The 22806-nt window shown below is 43.2% G+C and overlaps 1 protein-coding gene across 7 annotated transcripts in view; it reads left to right on the top strand.

The window, feature by feature from the left end:
* The first annotated feature begins 1107 nt into the window (after positions 1–1107).
* The window catches only part of TTC12 (tetratricopeptide repeat domain 12), a 51413-nt gene continuing 29714 nt past the window's right edge, over positions 1108–22806 (top strand). For 3 of the 7 annotated variants that reach the window (XM_029208961.1, XM_029208955.1, XM_029208954.1), the window contains exons 1-8: positions 1108–1177; positions 3095–3167; positions 9177–9340; positions 9900–9921; positions 10543–10620; positions 11446–11567; positions 15870–15929; positions 20185–20256. In XM_029208961.1, the coding sequence (XP_029064794.1) occupies positions 3110–3167; positions 9177–9340; positions 9900–9921; positions 10543–10620; positions 11446–11567; positions 15870–15929; positions 20185–20256 (576 nt within the window). In that variant the 5' untranslated portion in view covers positions 1108–1177; positions 3095–3109. Of the gene's footprint in view, positions 1178–3090; positions 3168–3451; positions 3539–9176; positions 9341–9899; positions 9922–10542; positions 10621–11445; positions 11568–15869; positions 15930–20184; positions 20257–22806 lie in introns of those variants that run through there. The other 4 variants (XM_029208959.1, XM_029208958.1, XM_029208960.1 and 1 more) reach the window with 4 other exon arrangements.

Below are 22806 nucleotides of genomic sequence, written 5' to 3'. Positions count from 1 at the left end.
AAGGTTTGAGACTCAGCTTTCATGGTACCCTTTGCTACTTTTGTTTTTCACCCTTTACTTCTTAGAGCACTTACCACAGTGAGAATTTAAGTGATTATTTGTTTATTGACCTTTAATCCCCTTACGTGACAAGCTCTTTGGGTCTGGTGACTGGATACTCGTGATGGTTAATTTTATGGATCACTGGCCCAAAGCGTGCTCAGATATTTGTTTAAATATTATTCTGGGTTTGTCTGTGTGTCTGGATGAGATTAACATTTGAATCCATAGCCTGAGTAAAGCAGATATCTCTCCCCACTGTGGGTGGGCCTCATCCAATCAGGTGAAGGCCTGAATAGAATTCTTTCTCTCTGCCTGACTGTAGTAGCAGGAACATTGGTCTCCTGCTTTTGCACTCAGACTTGGACTGGAACTTACACCATCATCAGCTCTCCTGGTTCTCAGGCCCTTGGACTTGGACTAGAACTCACACTATTGGCTCCTTGGGTCTCCAGCTTGCCAACTGCAGCTGGTGCACTTCTCAGCCTCCATAAACATGTGAGCCAACTCCTTACAATAAATCAATCTCTCTCTCTCTCTCTCTCTCTCTCTATGTGTCCATTGTCTCATTCTGCTCTAAATGCTATGATTCCCTGGATAATAACCATCACTTACCCCTACTGACTAGGTGCCTGGAACCTTAACCGTAAATCTTATGAGAAAGTGCCATTTCTCCATTTTTTATATAAGGGAGAACTCTGAAGATCAGAGAGATCACATAACTCTCCTCTCCGAAGGTCTCGCGTACACTAATAAGTAAAATCGGATTCACACCCAAGCCTGCCTCTCCCAAGTACGCTGCAGACCTTCCCTCTTCCGGGCCAGGGATATTAAGCTAATGCAAGTGACACACCCTCCAACCCCAGAAAACAAAGAAGCCAAAATCTGGCGCTGATTTAGGGATCAGCGCAGGTCACTCGTGCTTCTTTTGCTCCCCCCAGCTTCCCCGGTCCCCAGCGGGCTTCCCACGCCCCAGCTCGGCCTTGAACTTGGCTGCGCGCTCCGGAACTAGAACGCAGGGCGCGTCAGAGCACGGGGCCAAGTCCGCCCCTGGCCCTTTGGCGCCGCCCCTCCTCAGCCTAGGTCGGTCACCGCCCGCCCACAACCGCCATTTCCTGTCCAGCTCTGGGCGCATCAGGTCAGTGCAGCGGGGTGGCTCGGGGTCTGCCCTGGTGCTGGTCCTGATCTGGCCGTCAGAGCCAAGCAGAGGACGCTGGTTTGGGCCCCGGCGGATGGGACGGTATCAGCTGAGGGCCGCGGGGACCTCCACGGCGGGCACTCAGCCGGTGGACGCTCTGGAGCGGTTGCCCGGGCAACGGTGCCGCCGGCCCCGCCCCTCTGCGCCGGCCGGGGAGGGGGCATTTGGGGCGAGCGGGTCTTCTGGCGCCAGGCGGGGCGCAGGCTCCTTCCCGGTGAAAGTGGATACCGTCGGACGCCTTGGGCATCACCGTGCCCTGGCCTTCTCGTCCCGTCGTGGGTTCGCTGCCTGGGCATGGCGCGCCCTTAGACCCTGGCCTGGGAGCACAGGGCTTGGCGCCTGCCCGCGGGAGTTCTGAGCCTGCCTTCTGCCTCTCCTAACCTTGGGCAAGTCAACTCACTTGACTAGGCCTCAGTTCCACGGGAGCCTGAATTGTTAAGAGCTGGCAAGAAACCTAGCGATCATTTAGTTAAGCCAGAGGTCCCCAGCCCTGTTTTATAGATAAGGATGTCTTGCAGTAACCACTCATTGCCAACCTGGTGCTTTAAATTAATCCCCAGATAGCCCTCTGTTTTTTTAAATTTATTTATTTATTTATTTTTGGCTGTGTTGGGTCTTCGTTACTGTGCGAGGGCTTTCTCCAGTTGTGGCAAGCGGGGGCCACTCTTCATCGCGGTGCGCGGGCCTCTTACTATCGCGGCCTCTCTTGTTGCGGAGCACAGGCTCCAGACGTGCAGGCTCAGTAATTGTGGCTCAGGGGCCCAGTTGCTCCGCGGCACGTGGGATCCTCCCAGACCAGGCCTCAAACCCGCGTCCCCTGCATTCGCAGGCAGATTCTCAACCACTGCACCACCAGGGAAGCCCCAGCCCTCTGTTTGTATTATAGTTTCCATAGGACGAATGAGGCCTCTGAGGGTCAGAGAGGCTGTGACTTTAGCTGAGGTAGCACAGCTTATAACTGGTGGAATCTCAGAGAGATCAAATAACTCACAGCTTGTTCCTGGCAGATTTCAAATTTCCAGTTAAAGGTGCCTTATTTGGCTACACTGTTATTAAACCTAGCTGTAAATCAGAATCACCTGGAGGGTGTTTAAAACTATACATTCCAGGGTACTCTCTCAGGCTTACTAACTGAGGGGCTCTGGGCTAAGGCTGAAGAATCTTATGCTAAACCAGTTTTTGGATGATTCTTGTGGTCTGTGGGTGGACCTTTGAGAACCACTGGCTGTAGCATGAGGCCTTTCACTCAAAAACAACAGAGTGGTGATCCAGCTAAAGTACTTGGAGAGGAGAAGAGAGGCTGGCGTGCAGGGCTGTCAAGTTCGAATCCCTCCATGCAATTTGTAGCTTCTCTTCACTCCTCAGAAATAAGCCAGAGGCTTATATTTTAAATAGTTTGGACATTTAGATGTAAATTGTCCCATTTTTGGTTACCTGTAACACAGCCAGGTCCAAAGCTTCTGGCTGGGCCAGCCTGTCATGATCGAAGTCAAGTGTTAGTGTCCTTCTCCATCTCTGGTGGCCTGTCAACTGCTCTCCACCTGGCCGCCTTCAAGACGGGCCCCTGACTCACAGCAGCTGACGTTGGCTTCGTAGGGACATTTTGCAGAGCACTTTCCCCATTGAGGGAGGCTGGCAGCTTTCCAGAAATATCGCCGCACATAATGAGGGTCCCTTGGCCTTAACAGCAGTCAGAGTGTAATAGATCACCCTGCTTGTTATTCATGACTTTTATAAACACAAATCCATCTTGAAAATAATTACCTGGCTCTTAGTTTTAGAAGGCTAATCAGCCTGACAAATTCTGTTTAGAGTTTTATTATTATTAATTTTCATCATTTATGCTGCCTCCCTCAGGGATTCTGGCTCACAATGGCTGACTATCAAGAGGAAGACTTGCAGAAATTTCTTAAAAATGTAGATGAAATCAGTAAGTACCAGTAAATCATATACTAATTAAATTTTACTTTAGGGAGGTGGAGTTGTTAAAGAGAGATGATTACTCTAAGTTCGTTCATGGGTTGCCTGACAGGTTTATGACTCTTAAGGAAAAAAATGTTCTTGAGATTAAACAGAAGGGGTATTGAGAAGCAAGTAATATTGGAGCCTGGGGGTAATATTTTTTGGCTGTTAATTGGTATCAGAGAAGCTGCTAACATTCTGATTGAATTCAGGCTGACAGCTCTTCCTTGTATTTTCTCCCCTTCTGTGTAGAATCAGGTCAAAAGGAGCTTCTATTTCCCCATCACCAATGAGCCTACTGTTCCCTTGGAGAAGATCACTCAGGAGCCCCACTGATCGGTCTGAAATCCCTCTTGTTTTAGGGGAGAGCCGTTCCTGGTTTTGAGCTGCAGAGGCAAAGTCAGAAGGCTTTCCCTCAGGGTCCATCATATTACATAGATGGCTGCTGGTTGTCATACTCCTGTCTCTCTTCCTCTAGGCAGGAAGACCCTTCTTCAACTTAGACAGGTGGAATCTCAAAGGACATACTCTGACCACACAGATCACACACAGGAGATTCCAAAGCACTCAGTCCCTGCTCAGACTTCAGGGAGCTTGTTTGAGGATAGAGACAAGAATATCAGCAGTGAAACAAACCTTACATATCAAATAGAAATATATTGAAGTTGCTGCTTCTCACAGGCTGTATGGGTCCAAAGAATAAAATGGTTTTAAAAATAGTTCAGGCAACTTCATAGATGGTACATCCTTAGGGTGTTCTTTGGGTTTGTCATGGGCTTCTTCTCCTTGGCCCATCCCCCAAATGTTGTTCTGGCCTGGCCCACTGCTCGCCTTTCTCTTCAGGTGATCGAGCCCAAGCACGTGGTTTTAGCTACCACCCTTATGATGACCCCACATCTCAATTGCTACCAGCCACTTTTTTTTTTTTTTTTTGCGGTACGTGGGCCTCCCACTGCTGTGGCCTCTCCCGCTGCGGAGCACAGGCTCCGGACTCGCAGGCTCAGCGGCCATGGCTCACGGGCCCAGCCGCTCCGCGGCATGTGGGATCCTCCCGGACCAGGGCACAAACCCGTGTCCCCTGCATCGGCAGGCAGACTCCCAACCACTGCGCCACCAGGGAAGCCCACCAGCCACTTTTTTTGAGCCTCAGCCTCTATGCCAACTGTCACACCCATTGTATCCCTCAAGCACCATGAACTTAATATGTCCAAAGGTTAGTTGATCATCTCTTTCTCTGTCCCCTCCCAGTGCCAAATAAAACCTTCTTCTCCTACTCTCCCATTCGTTCTAGTCTCACTTGGTGGCACTGCTGTCCCCAGATTTACAAGTCACATTGGCCTCCTCTCACCTCTCAGCCCTTAATTTAATCAACCCTCAGGTTTGCCTTCTCCCTCCAGCTCCCACTTCAACAACCCCCTGATTGTTTTTCCCCGGCCTTCAGGCTTACACTCCCCACAGGGTAATGTATCTAAAATGCAAATCTGACCCAGCCACTTCTCTGCTTGCATTCTCCCCGCAGTCCCAATAAATTTCATGCTCTCATCAGGACCTAAGTCCTCCCGTGACCTAGGCCTTACCTCTCACCTCCCCCTACCTCACACTTGAGCTACAGACTGCTTCCGGTTCCCCACACACCCCCTGACCCTTCTTCCTCTGCCTGCTGCCTTTGTCCTTCCCTCTGCCTCCCGGTCTTTCTTTACCTGGCTAACATTCATTCGTACCCCAAGTTCATTTCCATATCATTTATATCAGTGCCGTCTGATAGAGCTTTCTGTGATGATAGAAATGTTCTATAATCTGCACTGTCCACTGTGGTAACCAGTGACCACAAGTGGCTATCGAGGGTTTGAAATGTGGCTAGTGCTACTAAAGAAGTGAATTTCTCTATTTCATTTATAAGTAATTTAAATTTATATAGCCACATGTGTATAGATTCTATACATTCATTTCTTGGGCTCTTGCTGTGTACTGAGCATTGCTAGACCCTGGAGAATACAGTAACAATGAATAAGAATTACTTTCCTTCATGGTACCTACAGTCCGGTGGGGAAAACAGATATTAAACAAGTGATTTCAAGGGTGATGTATGCTACAAAGAGAGATTGGTAAAATGCAAGAGACTCTAACTCAGATTAGGGAGTTGTCTGATGGGCTGCTGTAACAAAATATCACAGACTGGGGGGCTTAGGCAACAGAAATTAATTTTTGTCACAGTTCTGGAGATCAGAAGTCCAAGATCAAGGTATTAGGTTTAGTTTCTCCTGAGCCCTCTCTCCCTGGCTTGCAGACAACCCCCTTCTTACTGTGTCCTCACATGGTCTTTTTTCTGTGTGTGCACATCCCTGGTGTTTCTTCCTCCTCTTATACGGACATCAATCCAATTGGTTTAGGGCCCCACCCTTATGACCTCATTTATCCTTCATGACCTCTTTAAAAGCTCTGTCTCCAAATACAGTCACACTGAAGGGATTAGGGCTCCAACATATGAATTGGGGAAGAGGGGCACAATTCAGCCCACAAATAAAGGCTTCCCTAAAGGATGAGATTTAAGCACAAATCTGAAGTCTGAGTAGGAGTTGGCCACTGGAGAGAGGGTAGGGGAGTATTCTAAATGGGGAGAAAGTACGTAGGAAAGATGGAAGTTAAGAGCAAGTGTGGTACTTTTGAGAAACGGAAAGATTAAAAAGCTCAGTATAGCTGGAGAGAATAGATCAAGGAGAGAAGGGTCCCATCTGAGTCCAGAAAGGCCAGATCAGGAAAGACCTTGGAAGCCACGGTAAGGAATTCGTGTTTATCCTGAGAGCAATGGGAATCCTTTGGAGGGTTTACTCAGAGCAGAAACATGGTCAGATTTACACCTTAGAAAAGTCACTCTGGCAGTGGTACACTGGAGGGGAGAAGCAAACAGGTGCTGAGAGCCAGCTAGGAGGCTGTTACAGTGCTCCAGGGAGAAGAGACTGTGGCTGGAATGGACACAAGTAGACAGATTGGAGACATAATTCAGAGCTTACTTGACAGGCTTTAGTGTTGATGGCTGTGAAGGTGGAGGGAGAACGAAGGCTTAAGGATGAGCCTGAGAGTCTTGATTGAATGACAAGTGGATGGTTGGACCATCTGCTGAGATAGGGGCATTTGAAGGAGGAACAGTCTGGGGAGAAAGAGGATAGGCAGATGAGTAAGGCATCCCAGTGAAGATGTTCAGAAGGCAGTTGGCTTTGTAAGTCTGAGCCTAAGAGAGAGAGAGAGTGGCTGGGGAGGTCAACTTAGGAGGCAGTGGCATCTGCATGGTATTTGGAGCCGTAGGAGGGAACAGGAATTCCTGGGAAAGGTGTAGAAAAAGAGAAGAGGACTCGGGCAGAGAGTCTACAGAGAAAAATTCAAAAAAATCTATAAATAAATTATTAAAGTAAAGAAGGAAATCGAGCAAGGTTTTTGGATACGAGATTAATGTATAAAATTCAGTTGCATTCTTATATACTTCCTATATACCAGCAACACTTCATTTACAATACCAAAATAAATCCCTCAAAATATATGCAAGACCTTTATGGGGAAGGTTATAAAATTTAATTGAAAGAGCTCCCAGTGGTCAAAACTAGAACAATTTGAGCAAGAAAGCAAACAGTATTGGATTATAGCCCAAAGTATAAAATAAATATCCATGAGTCTATATGGATATAAATAAACGATGAATAGATAAATAAGTAAATAAATATGTAAGGCAAATCTCCCATACAGAAGAATTTCAAACAATTTATGTAGATATTCCTGCCTCTAGAAGGTAGAGCATAACTCTCCGCCCCTGAAAGTGAGATACATTCACTGACTTGCTTCCAAAGAGTACCGTACAGGAAAAGAGGGGAAAAGGTAACTTTAAGATAGAAAAAGCTGACAAACTCTTCCTTAGGTGGTCAAGGTTAACAGCATGATAAATCATATTGATAACGTGTACCCTTAATATGTGCTATGGTCTTCCTCCCAAAATCTTGAGAACCTCAGTCTGACTGTGACAGTAACATCAGGTAAACCCAAACTGAAAACTATTCTACAAAAAATACCTGACCAGTAATTCTCAAAACTGTCAAGGAAAACAAGGAAGGTCTGAGAAATTGTCATGGCTCAGAGAATTATAAGGAGACATGACTAAATGTAATGTGATATCCTAGATGGTATCCTGGAGTGGAAAAAGGATATTACAGAGATATTAATGAAATTAGAATAAAGTTCAGAGTTTAGTGAATAAAAATTTTAATTGAAAGACGTAAAATATCTAAATAAGTGGAGACGTATTTTATCATGGATGGGAAGACACATTTGGTAAGGAAATCTTTTCTTCTCAAATTATCCTCTACATTCAACACAATTTAGATCAAAATCCCAAAAATGTTTTGTTTAGAGTTCAACAAGCTGATTCCAGAGTTCACACAGAAGAGCAAAGGGCCAAGAATTAATCCAGAAAATTTTGCAGGAAAATAAGAAGGTGGGATCTCCCTATCAGATGTTCAAGACTCATTATAAAGCTGTAGTAATTATGCATGGAAGGTTTGGTGCTGAAAAAGATTTCATCCAGTAGAATGGAATAAAGAGCCTAGAGAAGGTTCACGCATGTAACAGGGATGGCACAACACATCGGTGGGAAGGCAGGGACTCGTCAACAAATGGTGCTCGTGCCCTATGCAAAGTCAGCTCCAGGGATCTTCCCTGGTGGTCCAGTGGTTAAGACTCTGCACTTCCACTGCAGGGGGCACGGTTGCAATCCCTGGTCTGGGTATTAAGATCCCCCATGCCAGGCTGTGCGGCAAAAAAAAAAAAGTCAGCTCCAGGTGGATTAAATACCCTAATGAGAAAAACAGAACGTTAAAACATACAGAAGACATATAAGAGTATATTTGTAAACCTAATATACACAAAAGGCATAAAGCATAACGGGAAATATTGGTACATTTAACACATAGAAAATTTCTTCAACAAAAGCTTCCATAAAAACAGATAAAAAGACAAACCATACACAAGGAGATGTTCACAAATACATATCAGTCCAGAATATATACAGAAATCATAAGAAAAAGACAAACAACCCAACAGAAAATCGGCCAAGGATAGGAGCAGGCAGTTGACATAAAAGGAAATCCAAATGGCCTACAAACCAATGAAAAGATGCCCGATCCCAATCATGTTCAGGAAAATGCAAATGAAAACATTGAGGAGATAAATGCATTATAGTGGCAACAACTTAGAAGTTTGACAACAAGTGTTAACTAGGATGTGGAGGCATGGGAACTCTTGTCACAGCTTATAGGAATAAACCTTGATACAGCCGTAACCTGAGGAATATGTCACATGTGTGCATGGGGAAATATGTACACAGATATTCGATTCGTCATTTATTCACTAGCAAAAAATTTTAAAACACCTGGATGTCCATCAATAAGGGAATGGATTACCTATCGTATATATAGTGATTAAAATAAATCAACTGCAACCATTAGTATCAAGAACAAATCTCTAAAGCATATTAGGAGAAAAAGCTAGGTTGCAAAAGAACGCACGTTTTGTAAAAACCATTCATTTAAGATGTTTAAATACACACATATACACAAATTCTCTAGTAGGTGAATAGGTTCTGGGGATCTAATATACAGCATGGTGACTATTGTTAACAGTACTGTACTATACACTTTAAAGTTGCTGAGAAAGTAGATCTTAAATGTGCTCACCACACAGAAAAAATGAAATTATATGAGGATATGGGTGTGTTAACTAACCTTGGTGTGGGAATCATTTCTCAGTGTATACGTGTATCAAATCATCATGTTGTACATCTTAAACTTACACAATGTCATGTGTCAATTATATCTCGGTAAAGCTGGAAAAATAAAAGTCCTTCCCCATGAAATTTTCTACACCACCTTTTAAGTGAATGGAGTCTTTCTTTTTGAAGACCTTGCTTGAATGATTCACCTGATTTCTCCTCTAGCCAGTTTAATTCAGGAGATGAATTCTGATGACCCAGTCGTACAAGAGAAAGCTGTTCTCGAGACAGAAAAGAGACTGAAGTTTACAGAGGAAGACCAAGAGGAGGATGAGTGCAGGACCACCGTGAACAAGACCATGATCAGTCCTCCACGAGCTCACACAAAGGTGCCCTTTCCCTATGGTGGAGTTATCTAAGTAGACAGAGTGAGAAGGTCTGCATAAAGCAGAGGAAGTAGTGGTTTAATCTCAACTGCCTGGTGAGGCTGAAATAGCCTTTTGATTTTTAGATTCACTTACATTTATTTTCCACAAGGAAGTATAAACTCTGATTTCTTTTCTCGATCTTTCTGGGCCATCCTTAAACAACCCTTTGGGTTTGTTTTAATTTGGCCTCTCTACCCACTGAACTTGTGACCATTTTTAAGCCACTAAGGTAATATATTCTACTAATTCATATTTCCAGCTCATACAGCCACAGCGGCGGTCCCTTGACCTGCTCGCCCTTGTTTCTGCAGATGTAGCCCCATAACAATTGTGCCCATAACTAGATCTCCTGATTTACAGCAAGCCCCCTGAATTTTGAGCCTTTCAGTATCGATGGTTAAAGGAAATGACCCTACTCCCCACTTGTAATTGATCTGCCTTCTTGCTTTGTATATGTATAAATGAGGGAGTGGTTTTTGAAATTTGTGTCTTTGTTTTTATGATAACCTGTGCCCTGCAGAATACAGATGAAATAAACACAGGTAAGGACAGCATCTCTCTTTCCAATGTGTATTATTCCTTTAGGATCAGTGTTTATTGATTTTAGCTTCCAGACACTTAAATTATAGCCTCTGGGCTTACAAACAACCCACGAACAAAAACCTACTGATCATTCAACTCTGTTACTAGTAGTCAGAGGGGACAGTACTCAGAGGGTTTTTCCTACCTTCTCCTGGCCAGTCTTTTTGGAAACTGAATTCAGTTATTCTGTTTCATCCAATTTACTCTTAGCTGCTTAAAGGGATCCAGAGAGTTTCTCAGTTGCTCAGCTCAGAAGCTCATTATGCTAAGTGGAACAAAAAAGTCTGTCTTCAAAGAAAAACTCTTTTAAAAGGCATAATTCAAATTTGAAGCACAGACATAGTCACCATGTATAATAATACATCACACAGATTACCATTTACTGTCAAATTAAGAAAATGTCATTTTAGTTGTCTCCAAATCTGTGTGTGTGTGCGTGCACGCGTACATGTGCCTACATGTGAATGCATGAAAAGTGTGGCTCTAAAACTCTAAAGTAGCTTTTTTCTGAATTTGAGCTAAAGAACTGATTATAGTATTTGGATTTTTCTTTTTAATATTTGAAATTACACTGTTGTCAGAGGCCTTCTTGGCATCTGTGGAGAAGGATGCAAAAGAACGTGCCAAAAGAAGAAGGGAAAACAAAGTCTTAGCAGATGGTAATTGTCAGTCTTTTCACTTTTCAATAGCCAGGGTGATTTGTGCTAGAAAGAGCAAGGAAGTCTCTATGCTAATGTCTGAGGACATCAAGATTCCCAGTGGGTGGGTTCATGATGGGTCTGAGGCAGTGGGACGTGGCCAGGCAGAAACTAGTCTGTCTCTTGTTCCCACAGGAGCAAGCAGGGAGTCAGACACAGCCGTGAGTCAGCCTCCACAGTCAGACCTTTCTAAAGCACATGGATGGATTTAGCTGCACTAAGTGATGCTTGGAACGTAGGGAGGGATGGGAGTGAGGTACTACTGTCCAGCCTGAGGCACAGATGAAGGAATGAAAAAGAAAAATGAAACAAACAAAGCTGGGAGAAGGGAGAGGGGAAATAAAGGAAAAGAAAGAACTGGGGTTGTGTGTGTGGTGAGGAAGATACACATGACAGAAGAATGCTTTCAGCACTTATTTTATACCACTCAGTGGTATGTGTGCTGCAGATCTGAACGATTCCGTATTTGCTAGAAAATTAGTTGTTTGAATCTCTTTATGAGACGTTTGAATGTGTAGACTTGCCCTTTGTGGCAAGTTTGGGGTGTTCTGAGCCTTGAGGCAGAAACATTTACTTGTTCTGAGAAGCTGCTTAGAAGACTTCGGGTAGATTGAGAGGACAGAAACCGACCTGGAATTATCTGCAGAGAGAAGTAAGTGACAGGCCCCCTTTGGATGCATGGAAGCTCTGACCTTCAAAGTAGAGTTGGAAAATCAGGACAGTGAAGTCTGAAAGAATTTTCCAGTGTGTGGGGAGAGCTCACCCGTATAACTTCTATTCTCACAGCCCTAAAAGAAAAGGGGAATGAAGCATTTGTCAAAGGTGATTATGAAACAGCCATCCTGTGCTACAGTGAGGGTTTGGAGAAGCTGAAGGACATGAAAGTACTGTACACCAACCGAGCCCAGGTGAGTGATCCAAGGATGTGTCCACGGGCTTTCCTCAGGGAACAGTGGCCACTAACCTTGTGAAAACAGAGAAAGATGAGACCAGACGGCGCCAGTGTTGTGCTCGTAACTGTGTAATGGCTGGCTCTGGTCGGGTTGGGGGTGGGAGCTGACTTGTATGGAGCATTTACCAATTTCCATGGTGTAGATACTTACACTGTGGTTCAATTTCAAGCTACCAACTTGGAATCATTGAAGGAGAACTTGGGAACAGCTACACATAACCAGTTCTCTCCATAGTAGAAGTCAGCTCCAGCACATCACTGATGGTACCCAGGCACTTTCCCTCGTGTATAGACAAGAAATCTAGTGGAATGAGACAGTCTTTAAGACCTTGGAATTCTGCCACCACTGAAGTTGTTCAGCTTCTTTTTTTGATGCCAGTCTACACTCCTAAGGGTTACTCTCCTGTTAATTTCTCACCCATCGTTTCAATCCCTCCTTGATTAAGCTTCTGTGACTGGGGTATACTGGAGAGCTAATGGGCCTAGAGCCAATTTCTCAGAAATTTTGAGTTTCTGAAATCCCTCATACCTCCGCTTCATATCACAGACGAGCTCAGATTCCTGGAACACCAGGTAAAAACCATCACCCAGATGTTTATTATCTACTACTTAATGAAGGGCAAAATTAATAGTTCTCAGTTGAAGCAAAAATGTCACCTGTGACCTTATCTTTGAAAAGTACTTGAGTTTGTGTATGGAAGAGCTCTCTGCCGCTCAGGCCTGAAAAATTGGCAGATTCGTGGACATGATTATCCAATGATCAGGATATGTCAGCAGGACCTGGGTGAGATGAACTTGACACCATGTCATTTACCAGAGGGAGAGATTCATCGGCTCCAATTTCTATAACTCAAGATTAAGAAGATCCTGCTGTGGCATGTTGAGGGAGAGTGCAAGAAACAGGACGTTAGCAGTCTAGAAAGGCTGGGCAGTGACAGTGACTTAATGATAAATAAATCCAAGCACAACATAAGCTCATTAGTTCAGCAGTTTGGATAAATCGGACTCGAGCTGAGGTGTCATTTACCTAGCCCCATTTGTGGAGAAAAATTGTAATAAAGAAGAGAATCAGTAAATAAAATGGCCAGAGGTTGATTTCGCCATGTACTTCTTATCCCCCTAACAAGATTATAAACTTTTTGAAGGTAAAAACTGCCATATACTTTTCCCCCTAATGCTTTACTTATAACAGATGTTCAATAAATCCTTGTTAAGTTACATAACACTGGGTGGAGGCACAATAAGTCCATTTAAGGGAATGGCGTTTCTGTTGACACATCAAAAGGAACATTTAAATGCAAACAATTAATAGAATAATCATAGTTCCTTTTTATTTATCACCAAATTTGGTCTCCAGAACATTTACCTACTGATGCTTCTTCAGTCTTGTTACTCTGACGTTATTTGAAAGCTGTAAAATTGAGTTGCCTTTAAAATGTTATGTAATTCAGACTTACACTAATTCAGATGGTCTATACCCTGATTCATCTAAATTAGTTACATTTTTACTGTCCTCAAGTTGAAGCAGCACTTTGATTAGTTCTGGAGAATCACATTAAGAATGACTGTGGATAAAAATAAGTAAATGCAATGAAAAGCTTTGGGAAGGCAATTCCTCCCACTTTTCCCAAAGAGAAAGCTTATTCAGAGACAAATAAATGCAAAATGTGCTGCCTGGTGTTGAGAATCATTTGAACCGTTGACTATTTTTAAAATGCCTCCCTGTTTGCACACAGTGTTAGAAAACACTAAATAAGGACCCTGTGAACTGAGAGTCGCTGCTTGCTGGAGAGAAAACCTACCCTTTCATCGCCGTGTTTTTCTCCTGGAGCTAATGTTATGATCAATAAATTGCTGGTGTAATTTAGATAAATCAGGAGTTTAATTGCCATTTGGAAAAGTCATTCTTTTTAAAATGTGGAAGAACAAAAGAGAACAGGGAATTTATAGGGTGTTGGGTCCAAGCTTTAAAAAAAGAAAAAGAAAGAAAAGTGAAAGGCTCTGTAGAAAAATTGTTGAAGCCCATATAGAATTTTTCAGAGTCTGTATCCTGAATAACAGTGTCGTGAAATTATGACTACGGTTGTCTAGAAGGATGTTCGTTTCTTCCTCACATCCTCTGACTTTCTAATGAAACCCCACACCCGGAGGAAAGGGTGGTGCTTTATAGAACAGAGGGCTCAAAGAGGCGTTGCCTTCAATTAGTACTGAAGCCCTGTTAATGAAAGCACTGCATAGCAGCTTCCTATGTATTGGTGCGAAGAGCTGCCCGGCAGAAATCCCATTAGCTGGCTGTTGCCTGCTCACTCCTCACTTTGGTTGAATGCTTAGATTTCTCATGAATTATAACACTAACCTCATATTTGGCCTGTCCATGTAAATATCTCATCAGATTTATTGTTCAGAGTGTCACAGTGCCCTGGTACAGTTTTGATCGTGGGCAAACCTCCATGGAGTATTGGGTCTATTATTGGTGACTGAAGGGACCCTGGTGCCTGGTTTTCCTTTCTTCCAACAGGGTGATCATTGCTGCTTCTTAGGGAACTTTCAAAAAGAAGAGCCCTTAAAGTCTACTTTGTGCAACTTGATAAGAATTTATTAAGCACCTTTCATGTCCAGTAATTAAATACAGAGGGTATAGTAGCCATGGTGCTTGCTGTTAAATGACTTCATTTGTTTATAGATCACACGTCTCTGAAACTATAAATGAACTAGATTCTTAATTCGGTTTAGTTTGAGTGGATCACAGAATTCTGAGTTAATTCTTGATTTTCAAGATTTTCCCCAATTCTAGGAGATCCCGGAAGAGAGCCCCAAGGCATTTGAAACCGAGGGCTCCTGGGGGTGGTCTGACTCTTAAATGTCAGCTCATTTCCTATTTCTCTTCCTTCTTGCTGCACTCATGAGGAAAGAAGGGGAACTTTTTCTTAAGCATATTTCCATAACAGCTTTATTGAGATACAATTGATATAACCTACAATCACCCATTGAAAATGTACAACTCAGTGGTTTTTGGTGTATTTACAGGGTTGTGGACCCCTCGCCACAGCCAATTTTAGAACAGTTTCATCATCCCCCAGAGAAGCCTGTACCCTTTAAGCAGTCACTCCCCAGTCCTCCTCCCCTCCCCCACCCCAGCCCCAGGCCACCACTAATCTACTTTCTGTCTCTATACATCTGTCTATTCAGGACTTTTCATATACATGACATCATATGATGTTTATCCTTATGTGTCTGGCTTCTTCCACTTAACAGTGTTTCCGGGGTCCATCCATGTTGCAGATACATCAGCACTTCATTCCTGTTTATTGCCAAATGATATTTCATTGCCTAGATCTACCACATTTTGGCTATCCCTTCAAAAATTGACGGACATTTGAGTCGTTCCTGCTTTTTGGCTCTCATAAATAATTCTGCTATGAACACTGGTGTGTAACTTTTTGCGTGGACATATGTTTATAGCCCTCTTGGCTATCTACCCAGGAGTGAAATTGCTGGATCCTATGGTACCTCTGTGTTTTACCTTTCCAGGAAATGTCAGACTGTCTTTCCAAATCGCTGCACCATTTCACATTCCCACCAGCAGTGTATGAGTGTTCTGATTTCCTGCATTCTCACCAACACTTGTTATTACCTGTCTCTTTGATTCCCTTTCTCATCTGGCTTCCTTCTGGAACATTCACAGCAGGGTAGCCTCCAGAAGCTAGCTCTTCCTTTGTAGGGGTGGTCAGTGTGCTGGGTACTGTCTGTTTGCCCCTCCAGCTCCTTCTCTGCCCTGCTCTGTGCCCTGGGGGACTGACCTCTGTGGACTGCCCTCTTGGCTTCCCAGCTTTCTAACTGCCATTTGGGTTCAGCCAACGAGCTGAGAAGGAAGGAGGAAAGTGAACTGCGGCTTTATTCTCCCAGCTTCTGCTCTACCAAAGGCCTCAGCTCCTGCTGAGCGGCGCTCTTCACAAAGCGACCCTCTCCCGTTTTGTTCATTGCTCCTCCCTCTGCTTCTTCAGGTCTGGCAGTGGTGATGGCTATCCACTGCTGGTCTCCCTCCACCCTGCCCTCACGCTGTGAATAGTCCCTTTATTAAACTCTCCCCGGTTACCCCGTGTGAGTGGCACCTGTTTCCCGCTGGGACCCTGACTGGTACAGGTAGGGACGAGTTACTTCTCATCACCACTCTCCTGCCCGACTACTCTTTCTGTGTTGACAGAAGACTGCCGGCTACAGAGCTGTGTATGAATAGCAGCTGTTTGTGTCCTTACAGGCTTATATCAAACTTGGGGACTACCAGAAGGCACTGGTGGATTGTGACTGGGCTCTAAAGGTAAGAAGATTGTTTCCTCTTCCACGTGATGGAGCTGGGCTCGCTGGGGCCAGATGTCTCAGTCCTGAAGTGAAGAGAGGGGAGCTGCCAGTGTATCATGGCAGGAAAGGGTGTAGGCTCTGCAGTGAGAGTCTCAGTTTCCTCATCTGTAAAATGGGAACGAGTAGAATTGTCGTGAGGGTTGTGGTAATGCACTCGGTGCCTTGCCCGTGGGAAGTGCTCTGGAGAAGCCGCTGTTAATATGGGTCTCTCAGGGCTTGATCACAAGGGCGCACCCTTCACTGCTGTGTTAACAGGTGCTGTGCTCCACGTGGTGGCGGAGGCGCCGCCTTCTCTTTCCAGAGCTGACCTCGGGGGCTTCTTTCCACAGTGTTGCCATTCTTCCTCATCAGTCTGGGCTTTTCCTCTCCGGTTCTGATAATTTGGAAATGTATCATAGCACCCCCTCTTTGTAGAGGAATAATCAGAAGAAAGAGTTCCTGCCGTTCAGCTTGGATACTAGTCAGGCCTCAGGCTGATAGCCTAATACTGTGCCTGGTATTTCCTCTGAAACCTGACAGAATAGATAATCAAAGGTGGAGAGGAGGAAGGACTGTTCGTAGAAATATTAGAAGGGTTTTAAAAGAGAAATGTCATGATCACTTCATAGGAACATTATTTCAGATGACTAAATATTTAAATAACCCTTAATCCACATTCCCCCAAGTTACTCTGTCGCAGGGGCTTAACTAAATAACCAAAAACAGTGCTTCTCAGCCTTCCTTGCTGAAGTGCTAACAGAATAAACATGAGCCCCTGGAGGGTCTAGAAGCAGAGAGCATGAAATTTCTTTTTAGACACATGTTTTATCTTAAAAATCCTTGCAAATTTTGCATTGCATGCCATAAAATGTTATCTATTTGTCTTAATATAGCCATGTTATTTTAAATAATTTATAATCAAGTAAAGTTGAAGTGCCGGGAGAACGTGCCAGGTTTATCCTATGGCATAGCTTCCCCTGGTCCAGCACTGCCTACCCCAGCTTAATGAGCGTGGCCCCCAGACAAGAGCACATCGCAACAGCAGCACACTGGCCACACCTGCTTCCCTACATTTTGTTGAAAGGGTATGCAAGAAAACGGGAATTCGAAACTCACCTTTACTAACAATGGTTTATAAAACACGAGCATCCCACCAAAATGGATATCTGGAGTGCCTGATTTCTTCACCCCCTAGAAGATACGGTGTGGGGGACACCTTGTCCCATTGCATCGTGACAGTCTTTAAGTGATGAGAGCTGCCCCAGACTGGCGCCATTAGGTTCTCCACAGCTCCGGTGGAGATCCATTAGCCTGCTTTGTCACCTTATATGATCATGACTTTTTTCTACTATCATCTGTAAGAGAAGAAAGAGGCAAGGGCGTTTTCCTCTGGTGTTCCAGCAACAACGGCAAAAGCTGCCGTTCACTGCACGCTGGCCGTGAGCTGTCTCATTGGAGCCTCACAGCCTTCTTTTCTGTTCTGGTCAATTCCACAGTTATCCTTATCTTTCTGACAAGGAAACAGAGCCTCAGAGATTAACTAAGTAAACTGTGTGGGATCACATAGCTAACGTTGGCCTAACTGTAGGCTGGTGCCCTGAATTGTTGACTATAAACAGCTTCTCCACAGAATCCAGGAAACCCCATCATCCCTGGGTGTGGCTTTCATTCCTTCTGTGGCAGAAACAAGATCTCCTTGTGGGGCTTCCAGGAGCATCTTTTCTGATCTGAAAAGGACCAAAGAGGTAGTCACAGCCTCGTGCTGATTCAGGACGACACACTGGCCCATTCCCAAATGTTCACTGAAACACGATGTTATTAACGGTGAAACCGAGGCAAAGCAGGCCCAGCACAGCTGACATTAAAAAATGCTGACACCCAGCAGCCAGCCTTGTTAAACGTCCAGCAAGGCTCCCGTTGAAGACGATTGGGTAAACACTTGGAGGGATGGGAAAAAAATGTATAAGGAATTCTAAAAACTAACAATCATTGGCTCTACGTGGAAGCTGTGAATTAAAAGAAAAAGTTTCACTCCTTTTAAATATTAGCAGTGAATGTCAGTGGCACTCCATTATTCGTAGTATTAGTACTTTCACGCCGGTTTAATATTTTTGACACTTGTGAATTGGCAGAGACAAGCCCATGTGATGACATTTCAAGACTGATCTTCCTAGTCAGGGAAGATAAGGCAGCGAAGCTGGTTTTAATTAGGATAAGAATCATTTCTTTCTCGGCAGAACTCTTCCTGCACCTTCCTCTGAAGGCAGGATTCCTTTTGAGGGGACCTGGGGTTCAACTGAGAATCCTGGTGAGGGTTGGTACCTCATCGAAGGAGAAAGGGCCTATTAGTGAGAAAATCCATTAGTGGCCCTATGTGTTAGTGTCTGAGTAAATGTGGTCACGATGCACCCCTCGCGAAGGCACAGTGGGACATGGACGCGATCTGGGGCTCCTTTTCCCCTGTTGGAACCCTGCCGCCCTTCCGGTGAAGGTGCTGTGAACAGGTGGCTTCTGCGAGCTGCGGTGCCAGAGTTTCCGTTCCCTTTGACAGTTCCCTTCCTGCTTCCTCAGTTCCATCCTCTGTGAGTTCTCCAGGGTTCACTGCACAGCTCCCTGCCTTTCTTCCTCCTACAGTTTCTCCCTCAAAGCTCTCGTCTCCTCTGTCAACTGTCATTCTTGCAAATGGCTCTCACATCTGTATTTCAGCTGCCCCCCACCCCGCAGGTTTCCATGTGATTGTCTTTGCATCCTCTGAAACACAGTATGTCTTTGTTAGACTGTATGTCTTCAGAGTGGATTTCCTTCTACTCAACTGCTATAGCACTTTTCTGAGGGAGATCTGGTGTAATTTTTAAGCCTTTGGGTCCTGGAGTCAAATGGCTAGATTTTAATCCCAGCTCTTCCACTTAGTTATCTATGTGACCTTGAACCTCTCCAACCCCTAGTTTCCTCATATGTGAAATGGGGTTAATAATTATCTCTACTTCATGGAGTTGTTATAAAGTTTACATGAGATAATTCATATGAACCATATGGTCAGGACTGAACAATAACGCACTAATATTATTACTGTCATTCACTTAGCAACGAATCAGGAAACGATATTCATGAAAATGCATCTATAAAGGCCTCTCCAAATATAACAATTATTGTTACCCCTTCTATTATTCTTTAGCTTTTCTTTAAATTTTCCTTTTTGCCCTGAAATGGATTGCTTTTGCTGTAACTGCAACAGCAGCAGCTAATCCTCTATTACCTGGTACCACAGTGTTTTACACACGTTCCCTCCTCACAATAGCCCGCTTTGCAGATGAAGAAAATGAGCCTCAGAAAAGCTGGGTGGCCTGGCCAGCGTGCCACTTCTGGTGAGAGGCAGACAGGGCTTCACCCAGGACTTTCTAGACGCCTGAGCTTGGACCCTTAACCTCTTTACATCTATACCCCTGATGGCATCCAACCAGGCACAATGCCTGGCACATAAAAGGGATTCAATGAATTAACTGGATGCTTTAAATTATAGTTTATGTCTTTGTGCCACATTATTCCCTCTGGAGTTATAATAATTCGAAGCAGGCAGGTGCAGGGCCCCCTGTGCAAGCAGTATCGTTTCAGCCATAAGTTTCGTAAGTTTTGAAGGGGGCATCCCTCCTGATCGTAAGTGATAGGAACGCAAGTTCTTAGTATATATGTCGTGGTTTATTTGAAGGAAGGAACATAAATATACAATAGTAACCTCAGCTGTTTACCCAGCGTAAATTTTCCTCCCTTTTAATAAACCAGTGGTTCTCAAACTTGGTTGCACATTTATATCACCTGGAGAGTTTAAAAAATTATTGATGCGTCGGGTCCTACCCACTAGTATAATTTAATTGATGTGAGTTTCAGCTGGGCCATCAGGACTTTTACAAGCACCTGGGTGATTCTAATGTTCAGCCAAGGTCAAGAGCTCTTCCAAACTAAAGGTTTCTGGTTTGTTTCCTGGTTGCCTCATTAAATGGAAATGAAAACTGGCAAGTATCGTAATTAATTTAATAGAGAGCTTACTTGTGCATCCAGGCTCCTTGCAGGCATCAATTAGTTTGGTTACAGATGCACAGAAAAGTCTGAATTGTCAACTCTGGTGGCTGTCCTGAGAATCAAAGCACTGCCCTATCCCTATTAGCTGGGCAGTTGGGGGAGGGGCTGATAACTTCAAATCTTCCGGAACATCTGATCAGTGATTCTCTGTTATGCAGTGTGATGAAAAATGCACAAAAGCATATTTCCACATGGGAAAAGCCCACCTGGCCCTAAAGAACTACAGTGTGGTAAGTGCTAGAGGAACCTTAAGTGGCATGTTTGATCTCGGAGCAGTGCTTCAGATTGTCTCAGAGAAGAACCACATTCCTCCAAGTTGATGAGATATTAATCCACTTCTTAGTATTTTCCAGGGTAAATCTTAAGATCTTAGAGCTGGGAAGGATGTTGACTGTCATCTGATAATAGCCCCACCTGCTGTAGGAATCTCTTCTGCAGTATCTTCTACCAGTGTCCGTCCAGTCCCGGGATGAGCATCTCTGGAGAGAAAAGACATAAGCAAAAAGATGAAAAAACAAAATTCACTTGTAATCTCATCTCCTGAAAGTAACCATGCAGAGAGATATACACACTAAGATATTGGATATTGTTAATAGCAGCTTTATTGAGATATAGTTCACGTATCAAACAATTCCCCTATGGAAAGTATACAATTCAGTGGTTTTTAGTGTATTCACAGAGTTGCACAACCGTCACCACAATCAACTTTAGAACATTTTTGTCACTTCGTCAAAAACACCTATACCCATTAGCAGTCACTCCCCTCCCCTCCATCCCGCCCTCAACCCTAGACAACTACTGATCTACTTCTGTCTCTATACATTCGCCTATTCTAGACCATTCATATAAATAGAATTATACAATATGTGGCCTTTAGTGACTGGCTTCATTCACTTAGCATAGTGTTTGCAAGTTTCATCCATGTTGTAGTATGTACAGTACTTCTTTTTTTTTTTATTGCTGAACAATATTCTATTGTATGGATATACCACATGTTATTTATCCATTTGTCAGTTGATGAACATTCAGGTTGTTTCCACTTCTGGTTATTATGAACATCCATGTACAAGTTTTTGTGTGGACACATGTGTACAGTCCACTTGGCTATACACCTAGGAGTGGAACTCCTGAGTCATGATAACTCTATGTTTAACCTTTGGAAGAACTTCCATCTTGTTTTCCAAAGTGGCTGCTCCATTTGACATTCCTGCCAGTAGTGTATGGTTCCAGTTTCTCCACATCGTGAATAATACTGGTTATTTATTTTTCTTTTCTATTATACCCATCCTGATGAGTATGAAGTGGTATTTCATAATTTTGACTTGCATTTCTCTGATGGCTAATAATGTTGAGCATCTTTTCATGTGCTTATTGGCCATTTGTGTATCTTCTTAGGAGAAATGTCCCTTCAGATCCTTTGTCCATTTGTTCATTAGGTTATTTGTCTTTTTATATTGAGTATAAATATATTCAATATAATATAAATTGAATATTTATATAAATATTCAATATAAAGTAATATAAATATTATATATAGTAATATAATATTCAATATAAATTCTGGATACAAGTCCCTTATCAAATAAATGATTTGAAAATATTTTCTCCCATTCTCTGCCATTCTCTGTGTTGTCTTTTCACATCATAGCACAAAAGTTTTTAATTTTGATGAAGTCTAAATTACCTATTTTTTTCTTTGGTCACTTATGCTTTTGATATCAAATCTAAGAAACCATTGCCTAATCCAAGATTTAAGAGTTTTATGGCTTTAGCTCTTTCATTTAGTTCTCTGATCCACTTTGAGTTAATTTTTGTATATAGTGTGAGGAAGGGATCCTGCTTCATTCTTTTGCATGTGGATATCCAGTTGCCCCAGCACCATTTGTTGAGAAGACTGTCTTGCCTCCCACTGAATGATTTTGGCACCCTTGTCAAAGATCAATTGATCGTAAATGCATAGGTTTATTTCTGGACTCTCAATTTTATTCCATTTGTTTATGTCTACTCTTATACCTATGCCACATTGTCTTGATTCTTACAGCTTGTAGTAAATTTTGAAATTGGGAAGTGTGAGTCTTCTAACTTTGTTCTGCTTTTTCAAGATTGTTTTAGCTATTCTGGGTTACTGGAATTACCATACAGATTTCAGGATCTGCTTTGTCAATTTCTGCAAAGAAGCCAGGTGGAATTTTTTTTAATTGAAGTATAGTCGATTTACAATGTTGTGTTAGTTTCAGGTGTACAGCTAAGTGATTCAGTTATACATATATATATATACCTATTTTTTCAGATTCTTTTCCCTTATAGGTTGTTACAAAATATTGAATAGTTCCCTGTGCTATACAGTAGGTCCTTGTTGGTTATCCATTTTATATATAGTAGTGAGTATATGTTAATCCCAAACTCCTAATGTATCCCTCTTCCCCCTTTCCCCTTTGGTAACCATAAGTTTGTTTTCTGTGTCTTTGGATCTATTTCTGTTTTGTATATAAGTTCATTTGTATCATTTTTTAAAGATTTTACATGTAAGCAATATCATATGATACTTGTCTTTCTCTGTCTGACTTACTTCACTTAGTGTGATAATCTCCAGGTCCATCCATGTTGCTGCAAATGGCATTATTTCATTCTTTTTTATGGCTGAGTAATATAAATAATAAATGCTGGAGAGGGTGTGGAGAAAAAAGGAACTGTCCTACACTGTTGGATGTAAATTGGACAACAGTATGGAGGCTCCTTAAAAAAACTAAACATAGAGCTACCATATAATCCAGCAATCC

The sequence above is a fragment of the Monodon monoceros genome, unplaced genomic scaffold, assembly GCF_005190385.1.
Source record: "Monodon monoceros isolate NGI ecotype Baffin Bay Population unplaced genomic scaffold, NGI_Narwhal_1 Super_Scaffold_7, whole genome shotgun sequence".
Taxonomy (NCBI): domain Eukaryota; kingdom Metazoa; phylum Chordata; class Mammalia; order Artiodactyla; family Monodontidae; genus Monodon; species Monodon monoceros.
Note: the sequence above shows the minus strand (reverse complement) of the source record. Positions and strands in the feature narration are given on the sequence as shown.